The sequence below is a fragment of the Kogia breviceps genome, chromosome 1 (assembly GCF_026419965.1).
Source record: "Kogia breviceps isolate mKogBre1 chromosome 1, mKogBre1 haplotype 1, whole genome shotgun sequence".
Taxonomy (NCBI): Eukaryota; Metazoa; Chordata; class Mammalia; order Artiodactyla; family Physeteridae; genus Kogia; species Kogia breviceps.
This window is the reverse complement of record NC_081310.1, coordinates 43,390,827-43,410,739: the sequence shown is the minus strand read 5'-3', so window position 1 is coordinate 43,410,739 and position 19,913 is coordinate 43,390,827. Positions and strand designations below refer to the sequence as shown.

Here is a 19,913-nt window from a genome sequence, read left to right as displayed (position 1 = left end):
TTTTGGTACATGAGTCTTTCTGAATTATGGTTTTCTCAGGGTATATGCCCAGTAGTGGGATTGCTGGGTCGTATGGTAGTTCTATTTGTAGTTTTTTAAGGAACCTCCATACTGTTCTCCATAGTGGCTGTATCAATTTACATTCCCACCAGCAGTGCAAGAGGGTTCCCTTTTCTCCACACCCTCTCCAGCATTTATTGTTTCTAGAGTTTTTGATGATGGCCAATCTGACCAGTGTGAGATGATATCTCATTGTAGTTTTGATTTGCATTTCTCTAATGATTAATGATGTTGAGCATTCTTTCATGTGTTTGTTAGCAACCAGTATATCTTCTTGGGGAAATGTCTATTTAGTTCTTCTGCCCATTTTTGGATTGGCTTGTTTGTTTTTTTGTTATTGAGCTGCATGAGTTGCTTATAAATTTTGGATATTAATCCTTTGTCAGTTGCTTCATTTGCAAATATTTTCTCCCATTCTGAGGGTTGTCTTTTGGTGTTGTTTATGGTATCCTTTGCTGTGCAAAAGCTTTTAAGTTTCATTAGGTCCCATTTGTTTATTTTTGTTTTTATTTCCATTTCTCTAGGAGATGGGTCAAAAAGGATCTTGCTGTGATTTATGTTGTAGAGTGTTCTGCCTATGTTTTCCTCTAAGAGTTTGATAGTGTCTGGCCTTACATTTAGGTCTTTAACCCATTTTGAGTTTATTTTTGTGTGTGGTGTTAGGGAGTGTTCTAATTTCATACTTTTACATGTTCCTGTCCAGTTTTCCCAGCACCACTTATTGAAGAGGCTGTCTTTTCTCCACTGTATATCCTTCCCTCCTTTATCAAAGATAAGGTGACCATATGTGTGGGGGTTTATCTCTGGGCTTTCTATTCTGTTCCATTGATCTATATTTCTGTTTTTGTGCCAGTACCATACTGTCTTGATTACTGTAGCCTTGTAGTAGAGTCTGAAGTCAGGGAGCCTGATTCCTCCAGCTCCACTTTTCGTTCTCAAGATTGCTTTGGCTATTCAGGGTCTTTTGTGTTTCCATACAAATTGTGAAATTTTTTGTTCTAGTTCTGTAAAAAATGCCAGAGGTAATTTGATAGGGATTGCATTGAATCTGTAGATTGCTTTGGGTAGTAGAGTCATTTTCACAAAGTTGATTCTTCCAATCCAAGAACATGGTATATTTCTCCACCTATTTGTATCATCTTTAATTTCTTTCATCAGTGTCTTATAGTTTTCTGCATACAAGTCTTTGGTCTCCTTAGGTAGGTTTATTCCTAGATATTTTCTTCTTTTTGTTGCAATGGTAAATGGGAGTGTTTTCTTAATTTCACTCTCAGATTTTTCATCATTCGTGTATAAGAATGCCAGAGATTTCTGTGCATTAATTTTGTATCCTGCAACTTTACCAAATTCATTGATTAGCTCTAGTAGTTTTCTGGTAGCATCCTTAGGATTCTCTATGTATAGTATCATGTCATCTGCAAACAGTGACAGCTTTACTTCTTCTTTTCCTATTTGGATTCTTTTTATTTCTTTTTCTTCTCTGATTGCTGTGGCTAGAACTTCCAAAACTATGTTGAATAAGAGTGGTGAGAGTGGGCAACGTTGTCATGTTCCTGATCTTAGTGGAAATGGTTTCAGTTTTTCACCATTGAGAACGATGCTGGCTGTGGGTTTGTCATATATGGCCTTTATTATGTTGAGGAAAGTTCCCTGTATGCCTACTTTCTGCAGGGTTTTTATCATAAATGAGTGTTGAATTTTGTCAAAAGCTTTCTCTGCATCTATTGAGATGATCATATGGTTTTTCTCCTTCAGTTTGTTGATATGGTGTATCACGTTGATTGATTTGCATATATTGAAGAATTCTTGCATTCCTGGAATAAACCCCACTTGATCATGGTGTATGATCCTTTTAATGTGCTGTTGGATTCTGTTTGCTAGTATTTTGTTGAGGATTTTTGCATCTATGTTCATCAGTGATATTGGCCTGTAGTTTTCTTTCTTTGTGACGTCTTTGTCTGGTTTTGGTATCAGGGTGATGGTGGCCTCATAGAATGAGTTTGGGAGTGTTCCTCCCTCTGCTATGTTTTGGAAGAGTTTGAGAAGGATAGGTGTTAGCTCTTCTCTAAATGTTTGATAGAATTCGCCTGTGAAGCCATCTGGTCCTGGGCTTTTGTTTGTTGGAAGATTTTGAATCACAGTTTCAATTTCAGTGCTTGTGATTGGTCTGTTCATATTTTCTATTTCTTCCTGGTTCAGTCTTGGCAGGTTGTGCATTTCTAAGAATTTGTCCATTTCTTCCAAGTTGTCCATTTTATTGGCATACAGTTGCTTGTATTAATCTCTAATAATCTTTTGTATTTCTACAGTGTCAGTTGTTACACCTCCTTTTTCATTTCTAATTCTATTGATTTGAGTCTTCTCCCTTTTATTCTTGATGAGTCTGGCTAATGGTTTATCAAGTTTATTTATCTTCTCAAAGAACCAGCTTTTAGTTTTATTGATCATTGCTATTGTTTCCTTCACTTCTTTTTCATTTATTTCTGATCTGATCTTTATGATTTCTTTCCTTCTGCTAAATTTGGGGTTTTTTGTTATTCTTTCTCTAATTGCTTTAAGTGCAAAGTTAGGTTGTTTATTCGAGATGTTTCCTGTTTCTTAAGGTATGATTGTATTGCTATAAACTTCCCTCTTAGAACTGCTTTTGCTGCATCCCATAGGTTTTGGGTCGTCATGTCTCCATTGTCATTTGTTTCTAAGTATTTTTTGATTTCCTCTTTGATTTCTTCAGTGATCACTTCGTTATTAAGTAGTGTATTGTTTAGCCTCCATGTGTTTGTATTTTTTACAGATCTTTTCCTGTAATTGCTATCTAGTCTCATAGCGTTGTGGTCGGAAAAGATACTTGATACGATTTCAATTTTCTTAAATTTACCAAGGCTAGATTTGTGACCCAAGATATGATCTATCCTGGAGAATGTTCCATGAGCACTTGAGAAAAATGTGTATTCTGTTGTTTTTGGATGGAATGTCCTATAAATATCAATTAAGTCCATCTTATCTAATGTATCATTTAAAGCTTGTGTTTCCTTATTTATTTTCATTTTGGATGATCTGTCCATTGGTGAAAGTGGGGTTTTAAAGTCCCCTACTATAATTGTGTTACTGTCGATTTCCCCTTTTATGGCTGTTAGTATTTGCCTTATGTATTGAGGTGCTCCTATGTTGGGTGCATAAATATTTACAATTGTTATATTTTCTTCATGGATTGATCCCTTGATCATTATGTAGTGTCCTTCTTTGTCTCTTGTAATAGTCTTTATTTTAAAGTCTATTTTGTCTGATATGAGAATTGCTACTCCAGCTTTCTTCTGATTTCCATTTGCATGGAATATCTTTTTCCATCCCCTTACTTTCAGTTTGTATGTGTCCCTAGGTTTGACGTGGGTCTCTTGTAGACAGCATATATATGGGTCTTGCTTTGTATCCATTCAGCCAGTCTGTGTCTTTTGGTGGGAGCATTTAATCCATTTACATTTAAGGTAATTATCGATATGTATGTTCCGATTACCATTTACTTAATTGTTTCGGGTTGTTCTTGTAGGTCTTTTCCTTCTCTTATGTTTCTTGCCTAGAGAAGTTCCTTTAGGATTTGTTGTAGAGCTGGTTTGGTGGTGCTGAACTCTCTCAGCTTTTGCTTGTCTGTAAAGGTTTTAATTTCCCCATCAAATCTGAATGAGATCCATGCTGGGTAGAGTAATCTTGGTTGTAGGTGTTTTTCCTTCATCACTTTAAATATGTCCTGCCACTCCCTTCTGGCTTGTAGAGTTTCTGCTGAAAGATCAGCTGTTAACCTTATGGGGATTCCCTTGTGTGTTATTTGTTGTTTTTCCCTTGCTGCTTTTAATATGTTTTCTTTGTATTTAATTTTTGACAGTTTGATTATTATGTGTCTTGGCGTGTTTCTCTTTGGGTTTATCCTGTCTGGGACTCTCTGTGCTTCCTGGACTTGATTGGCTATTTCCTTTCCTGTATTAGGGAAGTTTTCAACTATAATCTCTTCAAATATTTTCTCAGTCCCTTTCTTTTTCTCTTCTTCTTCTGGGACCCCTATAATTCGAATGTTGGTGCGTTTAATGTTGTCCCAGAGGTCTCTGAGACTGTCCTCAGTTCTTTTCATTCTTTTTTCTTTCTTCTGCTCTGCAGTAGTTATTTCCACTATTTTATCTTCCAGGTCATTTATCCATCCTTCTGCCTCAGTTATTCTGTTATTGATCCCATCTAGAGTATTTTTCATTTCATTGATTGTGTTGCTCATCATTGCTTGCTTCCTCTTTATTTCTTCTAGGTCCTTGTTAACTGTTTCTTGCAATTTGTCTATTCTATTTCCAAGATTTTGAATCATCTTTACTATCATTATTCTGAATTCTTTTTCAGGTAGACTGCCTATTTCCGCTTCATTTGTTAGGTCTGGTGTGTTTTTATCTTGCTCCTTCATCTGCTGTGTGTTTTTCTGTCTTCTCATTTCACTTATCTTACTGTGTTTGGGGTCTCCTTTTTGCACGCTGCAGGTTCGTAGTTCCTGTTGTTTTTGGTGGCTGTCCCCAGTGGCTAAGGTTGGTTCAGTGGGTTGAGTAGGTTCCCTGGTTGGGGGGACTAGTGCCTCTGTTCTGGTGGATGAGGCTGGATCTTGTCTTTCTGGTGGGCAGGTCCACGTCTGGTGGTGTGTTTGGGGATTTTGGTAGCCTTATTATGATTTTAGGCAGCCTCTCTGCTAATGGATGGGGCTGTAGACCTGTCTTGCTCTTTGTTGGGGATAGGGTATCCAGCACTGTTCGTTGCTGGTCCTTGAGTGAAGCTGGGTCTTGGTGTTGAGATGGAGCTCTCTGGGAGATTTTCACCGTCTGATATTACGTGGAGCTGGGAGGTCTCTTGTGGACTAATGTCTTGAGGTTGGTTCTCCCACCTCAGAGACACCGCCCTGGTGCCTGGCTGGGGCACCAAGAGCCTTTAATCGACACGGCTCAAAATAAAAGGGAGAAAAAATAGAAAGGAAAGAAAAGGAAGGAAGGAAGGAGGGCGGGAAGGAAGGAAGAAAGGAAGGAAGAAATGAAGGAAGGAAGAAAGCAAGAAAGGAAGGAAGGTGGAGAGGAAGAAAGGGAGGAAGGAAGAGAGGAAGGGAGGAAGGAAGGGAGGAAAGAAGGGGGAAGGAAGGAAGAAAGGAGGGAAGGAGGGAAGAAAGGAAGGAAGAAAGAAAGAAAGAAAGGGAGAAGACAGAGTAGGATAAAGTATAGTTATTAAAATAAACAATAATTATTAAGAAGAAAAATTTCCTTTAAAAAAAAAAAACAGAAAAACGGGTCGGTCTAACCCTAGGACAAATGGTGAAAGCAAAGCTATACAGACAAAATCTCACACAGCAGCACACACATACACACTCACAAAAAGAAAAAAAGGGGAAAATAATAGTATATCTTGCTCCCAAAGTCCACCTCCTCAACTTGGGATGATTCGTTGTCTATTCAGGTTTTCAACAGCTGCAGGGCACTTAAAGTTGATTGTGGAGCTTTAATCCGCCACTTCTGAGGCTGCTGGGAGAGACCTCCCCCTCTCCTCTCTGTTCGCACAGCTACTGGGGTTCAGCTTTGGACTTGGTCCCGCCTCTGCGTGTAGGTTGTCCGAGGGCATCTGCTCTTCGCTCAGACAGGACGATGTTAAAGGAGCAGTTGATTCGGCGGCTCCGGCTCACTCAGGCCGGGGGGGTGGGGGGGTGGGGAGGGAGGGGCACGGAGGCGGGGCGAGTCCGCGGCGGCAGAGGCCGACATGACGCTGCACAGGCAGGCCCAAGGTGCGCCGCGCGCTCTCCCGGGGAAGCTGTCCCTGAATCCCGGGACCCCGGCAGTGGCGGGCTGCACGGGCTCCCGGGAGGGCTGGTGTGGAGAGTGACCTGTGCTCACACACAGGCCTCTTGATGGTGGCAGCAGCAACCTTAGCGTCCCACACCCGTCTCTACTGTCTATGCCGACAGCCATGGCTCACGCCCGTTTCTGGAGCTCCTCTACGCGGTGCTCTTAATCCCCTCACCTCACACCTGAGCACAACTTAAGTTTTGAGCTGTAATGCTGAAGCTCTGTGAGCTTAGGATCTCTCTTCCTTTCCTCCTACCTCTCTCCCTCCATCCTACCCTCCATTCCACCCCCTTTCATCTGAGTGCAGGTTTGGCAAATGGTCATTTGGTCATTATAATCACAGTTGGGTTATAATCTCTCACGTCTTCTTTCACATGATCGTGAATCTGAATGAACCATGAGACGAAATTTCAATCTTATGTTAAGAAAATCATTCTTTGGGTCATGCTAAGAGTTGCATTTATATAGCATAAAGGTTGAACTGTTCCTACCTATATATTATTTATTTATTTATTTTCAGTTATATAGGATATATACATATCCTACCTATATTTTAATTGCATGGTTTTCAAAGACTATTATGTTTTTACAAGTGTATTTCTTAGGTTACTTTAAAGTGTAAGACATTAATTTTAAAATGCATGAGTAAAATACTCTGAAATGGTGTGAAAAGCTTAAATCGAGGAATGGATAAGAGATTCCATAAAATGCAGTTTTGAAATGATTAAATATTCATATATTTGATTATCTGTTGCAGGTGCTGCTACACCAGGCTTCCAGCTCAGGCTATCCCCTGTTCTTTGGCTTGGGTGAGACCAGTAGAGGTATGTTTGCTTGTTTCCTGTTTAATCAGCAAACATTTGATGCCAAGAACAATTCTAGGTTCTCAGAATACAAAAATAAAACATGGAATGAGCCCTCAAAGAAATCATTGTAGACAGTATGAAAGATAGGCATGTAGACAAAAATAATTGTGCTGTGTCATATTTGCTAGAAAATTTTGCAGCATGTGGTAGAGATGCAAAAGGAAGAGCACTCATCTCTGTTCGGGGTAATCAGAGAAGGCCCCATGATAGAGGTGGCATTTGCATGAAACTTTGAAGGAAGATTAGTTCTCTAACTGGACAAACAAGAAAAGAAAGACATTTCAGGCAAAGGGAGAGCAGCATGAAATATCTCAAATATGAGGAATTTTAAGTGGTTCTGTTTGGCTACCTAATAGAGGATGTGCTAGAATTGGTGCATGGCAAATGATGTCAGAGAAGTAGACAGTAAAGTAAGGTGGAGACCCATAGCCATGTGCAGGAGTCTGGACACAATATCCAGACTCGGGAGCAACTAAAGGGAACTGCCACAATCAGATATATGTTTTTTAAAGAATTCTCTAGTGGTGGGAGGCGATTGGAGTGGGATGGAGCAGGAGGCATTTTCATCCATATAGATACATTTGTTTATGTAGCTATAATTATGCACCTAATTTTATGTTTTTTCCCTCAGAACTCTTAATTATACATGCCATACACATTTATTACACCATGTTTGTCTGTTTAACCTAAATAACTTATCAGTTGCTAACATATACGTGGATTATTCCATACTATTTTTTATCTGAAAAACACAATAAAGAGAAAAGAAAAAGATAAAACATTATCTGTACTTCCACCATTCAAATGCATTCAATTTAGAAATTTGATATGAGTTTCTTTCAGTTTAGTTTATTGGATGTTGGGGATGAGGGTTTTGTGGCATTTTTAGGCTTATATAAAATAGTAATCATTTTATATTCCATTTTTCCACTCAACATTATAGCGTAAATACATTTACATGTTATAGTTCTCAATTTTAATAGGTACATAAGTAATCTGTTAGCTAAACATGCATTGTAGCCTGTTTAACTGTCCCTTTATTGTTAGACTAATTCAATCCATTACTGATTTTTGAGTATTATAAATATGCAAAGTGTGTTTTTTGTGCGAGTCACTACTCAGCATTGTTTTCTAGGGTGCATTTTAGCCCTGGCTCCTTTCTTTTTAGTACTTCCATCAGGGAGGTCAGGGCTAAATTTGTGACCAATAGCCAATGTCCATTACTCTCATATCAGCCAGGTGGCTTCCAGTTTTCATTTTCTTTATAATTTCCTTCCTAAACTGCTTCTGGCCTTAGGACTTCTGCCCATGCTGGTCACTGAAATAGCTTGTTCAAAGAATTCTCATGGTTGGCTCCTTCTTGTCGTTCAGATTTAAGCCCAAATGTTACTTCCCCAAGAAGGACTTCCTTGACCAGTCAATTTAAAGTGCACTCTTCCTCTTCAGTCATTCATCATCATTTTGTTTTATCTTTAAAAAGAAATTTATTTATTTTAATTGGAGTATAATTGCTTTACAGTGTTGTGCTAGTTTCTGTTGCACAGTGAAGTGAATCAGCCATAAGCATACACACATCCCCTCCCTCGTAGACCTCCCTCCCCCACCCATCCCACCCACCTAGGCCATCACAGAGCAGTGGGCTGAGCTCCCTCTGCTATACAGCAGGTTCCCACTAGCTATCTATTTTACACATAGTAGTATATTTATGTCAAAATTAATATCCCAATTCATCCCACCCTCCCCTTCGCCCACTGTGTCCACCTGTGCATTCTCTATGTCTGCTCTGCAAATGGGTTCATCTGTACCATTAATATTTATTTATTTATTTATTTATTTATTGGCTGCATCGGGTCTTAGTTGTGGCATGCGCGATCTTTATTGAGGCACATGGGCTCTTTGTTGCAGTGTGCGGGCTTCTCTCTAGTTGTGGCGTGCAGGCTCCAGAGTGTGCAGGCTCATTAGTTGCAGCACGCGGGCTCTCTAGTTGTGGTGCATGGGCTCCAGAGTGTGTGGGCTCAGTAGTTGTGGCACTTGGGCTCTCTAGTTTTGGCTCATGGACTCCAGAGCACATGGGCTCAGTAGTTGTGGTGCATGGGCTTTCTGCCCCATGGCATGTGGGATCTTAGTTCCCCAACCAGGGATCGAACTGGCATCCCCTGCATTGCAAGACAGATTCTTAACCACTAGACCACCAGGGAAGTCCCTTGTTTTATCTTTATAACACTATCTGGTATTATTTTGTTTGTTCACATACAACATTGTAATTCCTGAGATCAGGGATATTGTCTGTCATATTTACCACTGTATCTCCAGTGCCTAGATCAATGTTTGGTGTATGGTAGGTGCTCAATAAATTTTTTTAACTGAATGTATCTCATTCATATCTTTATTTCTATATCTTTTTTCTGGTTTGGTGAGCTAATACTTTCATATACAAAATCTAAAGCAAGTAGAAAAGTAGAAGTCTACCCTTGGAAGTCAAACCGCAATAGGTAAGATCAGGAATTTTTCAGCTTCTTTCCTGAGGTCACTCCCCAGTCTACAGCCTTGCTGGCTTGCAGGATTAGAGGACATTGTTTGGGAATAGCAGAACAGCTAGAAGTTAGGGTGTAATACTTAAAGGGAGGGAGCCATAGAATGGGTGCGTTCCAAAATCATTGTACGGATATAAAATCCGCCCAAATCCTTAGATGACAACTAAACTTTGCAAGCACTGGACAGAACCCAGTGGCCCTAGTGAAAAGTCACTGGCTTACCTATTCTTTTTCTCACCTTGTATGCCTTGTTTTGAAGATGTTTTTAAATCATTCACTATGTTATTTCAGTGATTACTCTAGGAAGTACAGCATATGTGTGTAGCAATGCAAGGACATTAGAACACGAATTTCTTTAACGTCCTCTTCTGATCTGTTTTTGTTTTGTAATTAACGTTATTGTTTGTAACCCCTCAAGAAAATAACTGCATATAATAATAATAATGTCCATTTAGATTTAGTCACGTATTTCTCAGTTTCTTAGCTCTTCAGTCTTGCTGCTCAAACCCTCTGGGAACATTTTCTTTCTGTTAGAACTGTATCTTTTAGGATTTCATTTTGTAAGGGTTTATTGATGGCAAACTCAGCTATGTTCACCTGAAAATATCATTTTGTGCTTATTCTTGAAAGAGATGTTCAGTAGGTATAGAATTCTAGGTTGGCAGTTACTATCTTCAGCACATGGAAGGTATCATTACACTGGCTTCTGGTTTCCCTTATGATATTTAAGCCAGCTGTCCATCTAATGGATGTTCCTTTGAAGGCAATATCCTTTTTGTCTGTAGCTGTTTTTAAGATTTTGTATTTGTTACTTGTGTTCTTCAGCTTTTTTAAAAAGCAGTATAGATTTTTATTTTATAGATATTTGCTATCTGTATAGAAGAAAGACCTTCTCAATAATCCAGGATATTTCTTCTTTCTTTCTTTTTTATAAATTTATATATTTATTTATTTATTTTTGGCTGCTTTGGGTCTTCGTTGCTGTGCATGGGCTTTCTCTAGCTGCGGCAAGCAGGAGCTGCTCTTTGTTGTGGTGCACAGGCCTCTCACTGTGGTGGCTTCTCTTGTTGCAGAGCATAGGCTCTAGGCGTGCGGGCTTCAGTAGCTGTGGCACGCAACCTCAGTAGTTGTGGCTCACGGGCTCTCAAGAGCAGGCTCAGTAGTTGTGGCACACAAGCTTAGTTGCTCCACGGCATGTGGGATCTTCCTGGACCTGGGCTTGAACCCGTGTCCTCTGCATTGGCAGGCATATTCTTAACCACTGGGCCACTGGGGAAGCCCTAGGATATTTTTTCAAAGGATACTATGATTTTAACAATTTCAGGATGGCATTAAAAATATCTGCTAATGAGGGCTTCCCTGGTGGCGCAGTGGTTAAGAATCCGCCTGCCAATGCAGGGGACACGGGTTCGAGCCCTGGTCCGGGAAGATCCCACATGCCGGGGGGCAACTGGGCCCGTGAGCCACAATTACTGAGCCTGTGCATTTGGAGCCTGTGCTCCACAACAAGAGAGGCCACGACAGTGAGAGGCCCGTGCACTGCGATGAAGAGTGGCCCCCACTCGCCGCAACTAGAGAAAGCCCTTGCACAGAAAGGAAGACCCAACGCAGCCAAAAATAAATAAATAAATATTTATATCAAAAAATATCTGCTAATGAAATTGAAACTTGTAAATTTACTCTTTAGGAAACAAAATTATTTATTTGTAATTGAGGTAATGTTGATTTATAACATTATATAAGTTTCATGTGTACAACATTATATTTCTACTTCTTGATACCCTGCCACATGTTCACTACCAAAAATTTATTTTCCATCTGTAACCATAGTTGGCCTGACCCCCTTTACCCATTTTGCCCTCCCCCCTTCCCCTTCCCCTCTGGTAATCACTACTCTGTTCTCCATATATATGTATTAGTTTTTGTTTGGTTTGTACGTTATTTTATTTTTGTTTGTTTATTCGTATTTTTTTAATACTCCACATCAGTGAAATCATGTAATTCTCTTTCTGACTTATTTTACTTAGCATAAAATGCTCAAGTTCCATCCATGTTGTTGCAAATGGCAAGACATTTATCTTTTTTTTAAAGCTGAGCAGTATTCCGTTATGTACATATATACCACATCTTCTTTACCATTCATCTGTTGATGGGCACTTCAGTTGTTTCCATATCTTGGCTACTGTAAATAATGCCAAAGAACATGGGGGTTGAGATACCTTTTCAGATTAGTGTTTTCATATTCTTTGAATAAATACCCAGAAGTGGGATAGCTGGATCATATGATAGTTCTAATCTTAATTTTTTGAGGACTCTCCATACTGTCTTCTATAGTGGAGGCACCAATTTACATTCCCACCAACAGGTTTCCCTTTTTCTCCACATCCTTGCCACCACTTATTTCTTGCCTTTTTGATAATAGCTGTTCTGACAGGTGTGAGGTGCTATCTTATTATGGTCTTGTTTTGCATTTCCATAGTAATTAATGATGTTGAGCATCTTTTCATGTACCTGTTGACCATATGTATGTCTTCTTTGGAAAAATGTCTATTCTGTTCCTCTGCCCATTTTTAAATCAGGTTGTTTGTTTTTATTGTTTTGAGTTGTATGAGTTCTCTTTTTTTTGAATTTATTTATTTTATTTTTGGCTGCGTTGGGTCTTTGTTGCTGCGCACAGGCTTTTCTCTAGTTGAGGTGTGTGGGGGCTACTCTGCGTTGTGGTGCATGGACTGCTCGTTGCAGTGGCTTCTCTTGTTGTGGAGCATGGGCTGTAGGCACACGGGCTTCAGTAATTGTGGCTCATGGGCTCTAGAGTGCAGGCTCAGTAGTTGTGGCGCACGGGCTTAGTTGCTCTATGGCATGTGGGATCTTCCTGGACCAGGGATCGAACCTGTGTCCCCTGCATTGGCAGGTGGATTCTTTACCACTGCACCACCAGGGAAGTCCCTATAGATTTCAATATACAGATATTGCGCCTCTTTGGTTAAATTTATTCCTAAACGTTTTATTTTGTTGCAATTGCAAATGAGATTTTTTCTTAATTTCTCTTTCTGCTAGGTCATTGTTAGCATATAGAAATGCAACAGATTTTTTGTATATTGATTTTGTATCCTGTTACTTTACTCATTTATTATTTCTAAGAGTTTTTTGATGGAGTCTTTAGGGTTTTCTATATATAAAATCATGTCATCTGCAAATAGTGACAGTTTTACTCCTTCCTTTCCAATTTGGATGCTTTTTATTTCTTTTTCTTGCCTGATTGCTCTGGCTAGGACTTCCAATACTGTGTTGAATAAAAGTGGCGAGAACGGGCATCCTGGTCTTGTTCCTTATCTTAGGGGGATAGCTTTCAATTTTTTTCCTTTGAGTGTGATGTTAGCTGGGGGTTTGTTATATGTGGGCTTACTATGTTGAGGATATGTCCCTTCTGTATCCTCTTTATTGAGAGTTTTTATCATAAATGGGCTTTGAATCTTGTCGAGTGCCTTTTCTGCATCCAGTGAGATGATCATATGGCTTTTATCCTTCATTTTGTTAATGTGGTATATCACATTGATTGATTTGTGAATATTGAACCATTGTTGTGTGGAATAAATCCCACTTAATCATGGAGTATGATCTTTTTGATGTACTGTTGAATTCAGTTTGCTAATATTTTGTTGAGGATTTTGCATCTATGTTCATTAGAGATAGTGGCCCGAATTTTCTTTTTTTTGTGTTGTCTTTATCTGCTTTTGGTATCAGGGTGCTGTTGACCTCTTAAAACGAGTTAGGAAATGTTCCCTTCTCTTCAGTTTTATAGAATAGTTTGAAAAGGATAGGTATTAAATCTTCTTTGACTGTTTGGTAGAATTCACCTGTGGAGTTGTCTGGTCCTGGACTTTTGTTTTTTTGGGAGCTTTTGATTACTGTTTCAGTCTCTGTGCTAGTGATCAGTCTATTCAGATTTTCTATTTCTTCCTGATTCAGTCTTGGAAGTTTGTATGATTCTAAGAATTTATTCATTTCTTCTAGGCTGTCTAATTTGTTGGTATATAGCTGTTCATAATATTCTTTTATAATCTTTATTTATGTGATATCTGTTGTTATTTCTGCCTTTTGTTTGATTTTATTTATCAGGACCTTCTCTCTTTTTTCTTAGTCTAGCTAACGGTTTGTCAAATTTTGTTCATGTTTTTGAAGAACTGGCACTTAGTTCATTGATCTTTTCTACTGTCCTTTTACTCTCTATTTTATGTATTTCTGCTCTGATCTTTATTATTTCCTTCATTCTAGTAACTTTGCCCTTTGTTTTTCTTTTTTTAGTTTCTTTAGCTGTAAGGTTAGATTATTTGAGATTTTTCTTGTTTCTTAAGAATAGGCCTATATTGCTATAAACTTCCCTCCTTGTAATGTTTTTGCTGCATCCCATAGATTTTTGTATGTTGTATTTTCATTTTCATTTGTCTTCAGGTAATTTTTTATTTCTTCTTTGATTCCTTCATTGACCCAATAATAGTTGTTCAGTAGCATGTTGCTTAGTTTCCATATATTTGTGACTTTTCTAGTTTTCTTCTTGTAGTTGATTTCTAGTTTCATTCCATTGTGATCAGAGAAGATACTTGATATGATTTCAATCTTCTTCAATTTAGGGAGACTTGTTTTGCATCCCAACATACGGTCTGTCCTTGAGAAAGTTTCATGTGCACTTGAGAAGAATGTATATAGTCTGCTGCATTTGGGTGGAATTAATGTTCTGTACAAATCTATCAAATTCATCTTGTCTGTTGTTTCATTTAAGGCCAGTGTTTCCTTGTTGACTTTCTGTCTGAATGATCTATCTATAGATGTAAGTGGGGTGTTATTAAAGTCCTCTACTATTACATGTTGCTGCCAATTTCTCTCTTTAGGTCTGTCAATAATTGTTTTATATATTTTGGTGCTCCTATATTAGGTGCAAATATATTAATCGCTGTTACATCTCCTTGATGTGTTTTCCCCTTTATTATACTGTCCATTTTTGTCTCTTGTTACTTTTTCTGACTTGAAGTTTATTTTGCCTGATATGAATATGGCTATATCTACTTCCTTTTGGCTGCTGTTTTCTTGGAGAATCATCTTCCATCCCTTCACTTTGAGCCTATGTTTGTATTTAGAGCTGAGATGAGTCTCCTGGAGGGAACATTTAGTTGGATCTTGCTTTGTAATCCATCCAGCCACTCTGTCTTTTGATTGGTGAATTTAGTCTATTTACATTTAGGGCAATTATTGATAGTTGGATGTTGGCTTTTTAGCTTTTGTTTTCTGGTTGCTTTAAATCTCCCATTGTTTCTTTTTTCCCCCCCATTGTTTATTTTTCCTTGTGTTTGTCTGCCATTTTAGTTTGGTGGTTTTCTAAGATATTTTTCTTAGCTTCCTCTTTTGCTGTTTTTTTGTGTCTCTGCTCTATTTTTATGTTCTGTGTTTAACCTGAAGTTTGTATAAGACATCTCAATTAAAATAGTCCATTTTCTGCTGATAGCATCTTATATTCATTTACCTATATACAATTTCTGTCCTTTTCCTCTTCCCCTATAAAATGTGTTTTTGTTGTCTTAAATTACCCCTTTTTATGTTGTGAGTTATCAAACTAAGAGAGCTGTATTTGTTTTTCTGCTTTATTTTTTCTCCCTTTAGATTTTATACTATTTATTAATAAAGTGTTTAAAAATCTATTCTGATAGAGAGTTGCAGTTTTCCAGTTCTGTCTTTTTATTACTTTGCTCAAGGTTTTGTGTATTTTTGCCATTTTTTTTTCTGGTTGAAGAGCTCCTTTCAACATGTTTTGTAAGGCAGGTCTAGTGTTGATGAACTCCTTCAGCTTGTGTTGGTCTGGGAAAGTCTTTGTTTCTCCTTCATATCTGAATGATAACCTTGCTGAAATAGGGTATTCATGGCTGACAGTTTTTATCTTTTAGTATTTTTAGAATGTCATTCCACTCCCTCCTGGCCTGTAGGGTTTCTGCTGAGAATCTACTGTTAGCCTAATGGGGGCTCCTTTTAGGTCACCATCCTTTTTTCCCTGGCTGCCTTTAAAATTCTTTGTCATTGACTTTTGACAATTTTAATATTATGTCTTGGAGGAGGTCTTTTTGCATAGAGGTAATTAGAGATTCTCTTAGCTTCATGGCTTGTATATCCAGTTTCTTCCTCAGGTTTGTATTATTTCTTTAAATAATCTCTCTGCTGTCTTTTCCCTCTGTTCTCCTTCTGGGATACTCATTATCCTAATGTTGCCTGTCCTTAAAGAGTTGGAGAGCTCTTGTAGGATTTCCTCATTTTAAATATCTCCCCTTTCCTCTTCTACTTGCATCATTTCTAGATTTCTGTCTTCAAGCTCACTAATTTTCTCTTCCATATGGTCTGCTCTAGTTCCAGTCTAATGCATTCTTCGTCTCATTTATTGAGGTCTTCAGCTCCAGAATTTCTGTTTAGTTCTTTTTTAAAGTTTCAGTCTCTTCGGTAAAGTATTCATTCTGTTCATTCATTTTATTCCTGAACTCATTAAACTGCCTTTATGAGTTTCCTTTCAGCTCATTGAATTTCTTCACAACAGCTATTTTGAATTCTCTATCAGTTAAATTGGAACATTCCATAACTTTGGTTTCTGGAGAATTGTCATTGTCTTTTTGTGGTACCGTGTCATTGTGGCTCCTCATGTTGATGAAGTGTTCTTGAGCCAGTGCATTTAGTATTAAATGACAGGTTAGGAGTTAGATTCCCTCTGGTAGGTGGCGCCATCACACAAGTTTTCGGTTTCTCTTCCTTGAGCGGCCTCTGGTCGTATTTGAGAGTTAGCACTTTTCAGCCTGCACCTACTCCATAATAGGTGTGGCTCCATGCCGCCTTTGTTGCTTTTTGTGTCACCAGGGTCGTTGCTGCCAAGCTTCTGTCAGAGCTGCTGTCGTCACCAGGATGCTTGGCTCTTTCCTTGTGTCTGGGATCCCTTGAGACACAGGATCTTCTGTGGGGGAAGGGGTATGGGAGGAGGGGTCATGGGCGCCTCAGATGCTGGAGGGACAGGGTCGCGGGCCCCACTGCCGCTGCTACCCACTTGCCTGTGGTCATGGGTGCGGGGAGTGGTCAGGTGGCCACAGTGCACTACCTTCCCTGCTTCTACTGGGTTCTCTGAAGCTGTGGGCTCTGCTGCCTCAGTTGGAGGGCCAGGATTGCAGGCACGGGCTCTGAGGTTCCCTCGCCCCCACTGTGCGTTCCAGTACACCCAGCTTTGGGTGTGCAGATGTGTGAAATTCTCCAGTGCCCTATTGTGTTGGGCGGAGGTACCTTTGTTGAGTTGTGGATGTTTCACTGGATGTAGATTGAAAGGGGGAGACAAAGGTAGTTTTTCCACTCTAACATGTTTCTGAAGTCTGAAAACCATGTTCTTCAGTTTTAATATGTTTATGTGTGGATTTATTCTTATTTATCCTGCTTTGTGGTTCATTGGACTTTTTATTTGTACGTTGTTACTTTTCATTAAATCTGGCTAATTCCCAGCCATCATCTCTTCGATTATTGTCATTTCCCCGTATTCATATTTATATTCCCCCTCTCTCTCTGTTTCTGCCTCCCTTTTTCTAGAACGATAATTAAAAGTATGTTAAACCTTCTCAATTTACCTTCCATATCTTTTAACCTCTCTTCTGTATGTTACATATTTCTGTCTTCTGTGCTGCATTCTGGGTAACTTTTCCAAATCACCTTGTACTTTACTGATATACTCTTTAATTCTACCTAATCTGCTATTGAATAAACCTATTAAGTTTTAAATTTTGGTTATTATATTATTACTTTCTAAAAGTTTTCTTGGTTCTTTAATTCTGCTAGATCAATTTTTAATAGATTGCAGGTCTCTGCAGAAGCTTTCAAATTTTGTTTTTTTGTTTTTATTTTAAGCATAGTATGTTAGTTCTTTTATAATTCATCTGGAAATTCAAATAGCTAAAGTTTTTGAGGTTTTGTATTAGTTATGTTGTTTCTCTGTGTTCTTCCTTGTGATTCATTGTCTCTTTATATGCTTTTTATCTTTGTCTGTGTACTGCTCATTGACTTTTAAAAATTTTTGTAAGAATGGTTGAATACAGATTGAGATTGCCTACCTCCAGAGAGATTTACATTCGCTTCTGCCAGGTATCTAGCAGTATGACCAGCCTGGAACCATGTTAATTTAAATGAACAACCTGAGGATTTGTGTACCACAAGTTGATGTGAAAATTGAGCTGCAAATCCTTGTGAAGGCTAGTTTCTTTTCCTCCTTATCCTGACCATGAACCCCTAGGGACTCAGCTTAATAAAGGAAAGTCCTCCTCTCCACTCCCTACTCTGGGTGGATACTGGCTTTGATTTCTGTCCTCTTTGACCTGTGAGACCATCAGAACCAAAGTGAAGATTTGCCTGGATTAGCACATACCTTGAGGGCAAAAATGGTTCCCACTTTCCCTTTAATTTTGGCCTGATAATTTGTTACACTTTTGTCAGTTCTTTGATGCTTTGGGGACATATTTTAAAAATATTTTATCTAGAATATTTAGTTTCTGTGGGACGGTTGGTCCAATAGTCTAACTCAAACATTTCCAAACATGAAAGTTTTTCATCACATTAAAATAAATTTTTCCCCATATCCCATTTTCATCATTATTCCTTTATTCTGACTTTTCTCATCCACAAATCATAAATATCCTCAAATGTGTTATTTTAGTATTTTCATGCTTTGATTTTCCCACTAAAATCTCTAGTTCATTAGGAATTCATTTTTGTATATGGTTTTTATAATTCATGTTTGAATCTGTCATCTGAATCTCATATCTTATTTGTGTTTCAGGAACATTGGACATCCAGAGCTATTTTGCAGTTCCAGAAGTTGTGTGGTTTGAAGCCATTAGTGGGGGTAGTGGATGAATATGTAGATGGAGTCCTTAACATTTTTCTGTGTGATACATCCACACATGAAGACATCTATTTCCATCATGTCTTGAGAACAGAGGGCCATGCTATTGTATGCCAAGAAAATGTCCCTTCTAAGGTGGAGCAGTCTGGAAGTATTTTGTAATGTATTGTATTTAATCTCAACAGTTTAAGGTATAAGAGAATTTAATACTGAAGGTTATTTGACTTATTCTTTAGCGATATCTGTGAGATTCCTGCCTTTTGTGTGTGTGTGTGTGTGTGTGTGTGTGTGTGTGTGTGTGTGTGTGTGTGTGTGTGTGGTACGCAGGCCTGTCACTGTTGTGGCCTCTCCCGTTGCGGAGCACATGGCTCACCGGCCCAGCCGCTCCCCGGCATGTGGGATCTTCCCAGACCGGGGCACGAACCCGTGTCCCCTGCATCGGCAGGCGGATTCTCAACCACTGCGCCACCAAGGAAGCCCCTGCCTTCTTAATGCAGAGCACTTTCTTAATTTTCACATGATCACAAAAAACTACATTTGGCTTATTGTCCTTTAGAATATACTTTTATTTTAAATAATTGATTGAGGATTCTGTCTTACCCCCAATTATTTAATTTTCTGAAGTTTTCTTAGAGAAGAGCAACACTCTCTTATTTTGTAATTATTGATAGCAGTGTCTACATTGCCATTAATGTTGATGTTGATAATTTTTGTGGCTAGCAAATCTATCACTATGGAAAAAAATCTGACTATTAAATTTTAGAAGATAAGGCATTTCCACAACATTTGAAAATGATGACGTGCTAACTTTTTCACTTTTTCTCTGAGAAACTAAACTTCCTTCGTATTTTTTTAATCCTAGGGTTTCAGAGACCTCAACCCTTTAACTTTATACACTAAATCCAGTACAGGGCCAGAGGACCTTGTCCTGACAGAACTGGGTTATCCTTTCCAGCAGCACTATTTTAATGAAGATCGAGAGAAAAGTCCACAATCAAAAGAGAGAGAATTATATACCCTGGTAAGAGGTTTTTGCAAACATCATCATATTCTTTTTATTATTGTTAATACGTAGAGTACTAACTATATGCCAAACACTATAAAAGGCACTTTAAATATGTATTTAATACTTATAATATCCCTGTGATGTAGTGACCATAATTAACCTATTTTACTGATGGCAAAACTGAAGCATTCATAACCTAGGAAAGTTTGGAAACTATGCAGTAATCTTAACAGTTATCTTGTCTCTCATCATTTGCTGGTTTAAACCTTTACTTCAGCCATGCTTTTCCTGATTTTCCTGATTTCTCTCATACACTGAATTCCACTGCTGCCTTGCTGCAGTTGTGACCTCACCTACACTGACCCAAATGCTGTTCTTCCCTCTACATTCCTTAGATTCTTCTTGAAGTATTCTCATTTCTTACTTTCTCTGTAAACCTTGTGGCAACTCCTACCCACAGTAATAATAATATTATGTATTATTCCATCCCGCAGTACCAATAATAAAAAAATAATAACCAACACTTATTGAACTCATACTGCATGGCAGGCACTGTTCTAAGTACTTGCATATACTAGTTAATTTAATCTTCACAACCACTTTACCAGATTGGTGCTTTAAGATCCCCATTTTAGATATAAGTAAAGTGAAGCACATTAGTAAGTAATAAGTTAAATGATTTTTCAACAAGTG

At 38.5% G+C, this 19,913-nt stretch overlaps 1 protein-coding gene across 2 annotated transcripts in view; it reads left to right on the top strand.

The window, feature by feature from the left end:
• Positions 1 to 19,913, top strand: part of TDRD5 (tudor domain containing 5) — a 105,677-nt gene that overhangs the window by 58,845 nt on the left and 26,919 nt on the right. For both annotated transcript variants that reach the window (XM_067030872.1, XM_067030865.1), the window contains exons 11-13: positions 6,667 to 6,733; positions 18,149 to 18,349; positions 19,077 to 19,235. In XM_067030872.1, coding sequence (XP_066886973.1) covers positions 6,667 to 6,733; positions 18,149 to 18,349; positions 19,077 to 19,235 — 427 coding nt within the window. The remainder of the gene's footprint in view (positions 1 to 6,666; positions 6,734 to 18,148; positions 18,350 to 19,076; positions 19,236 to 19,913) is intronic.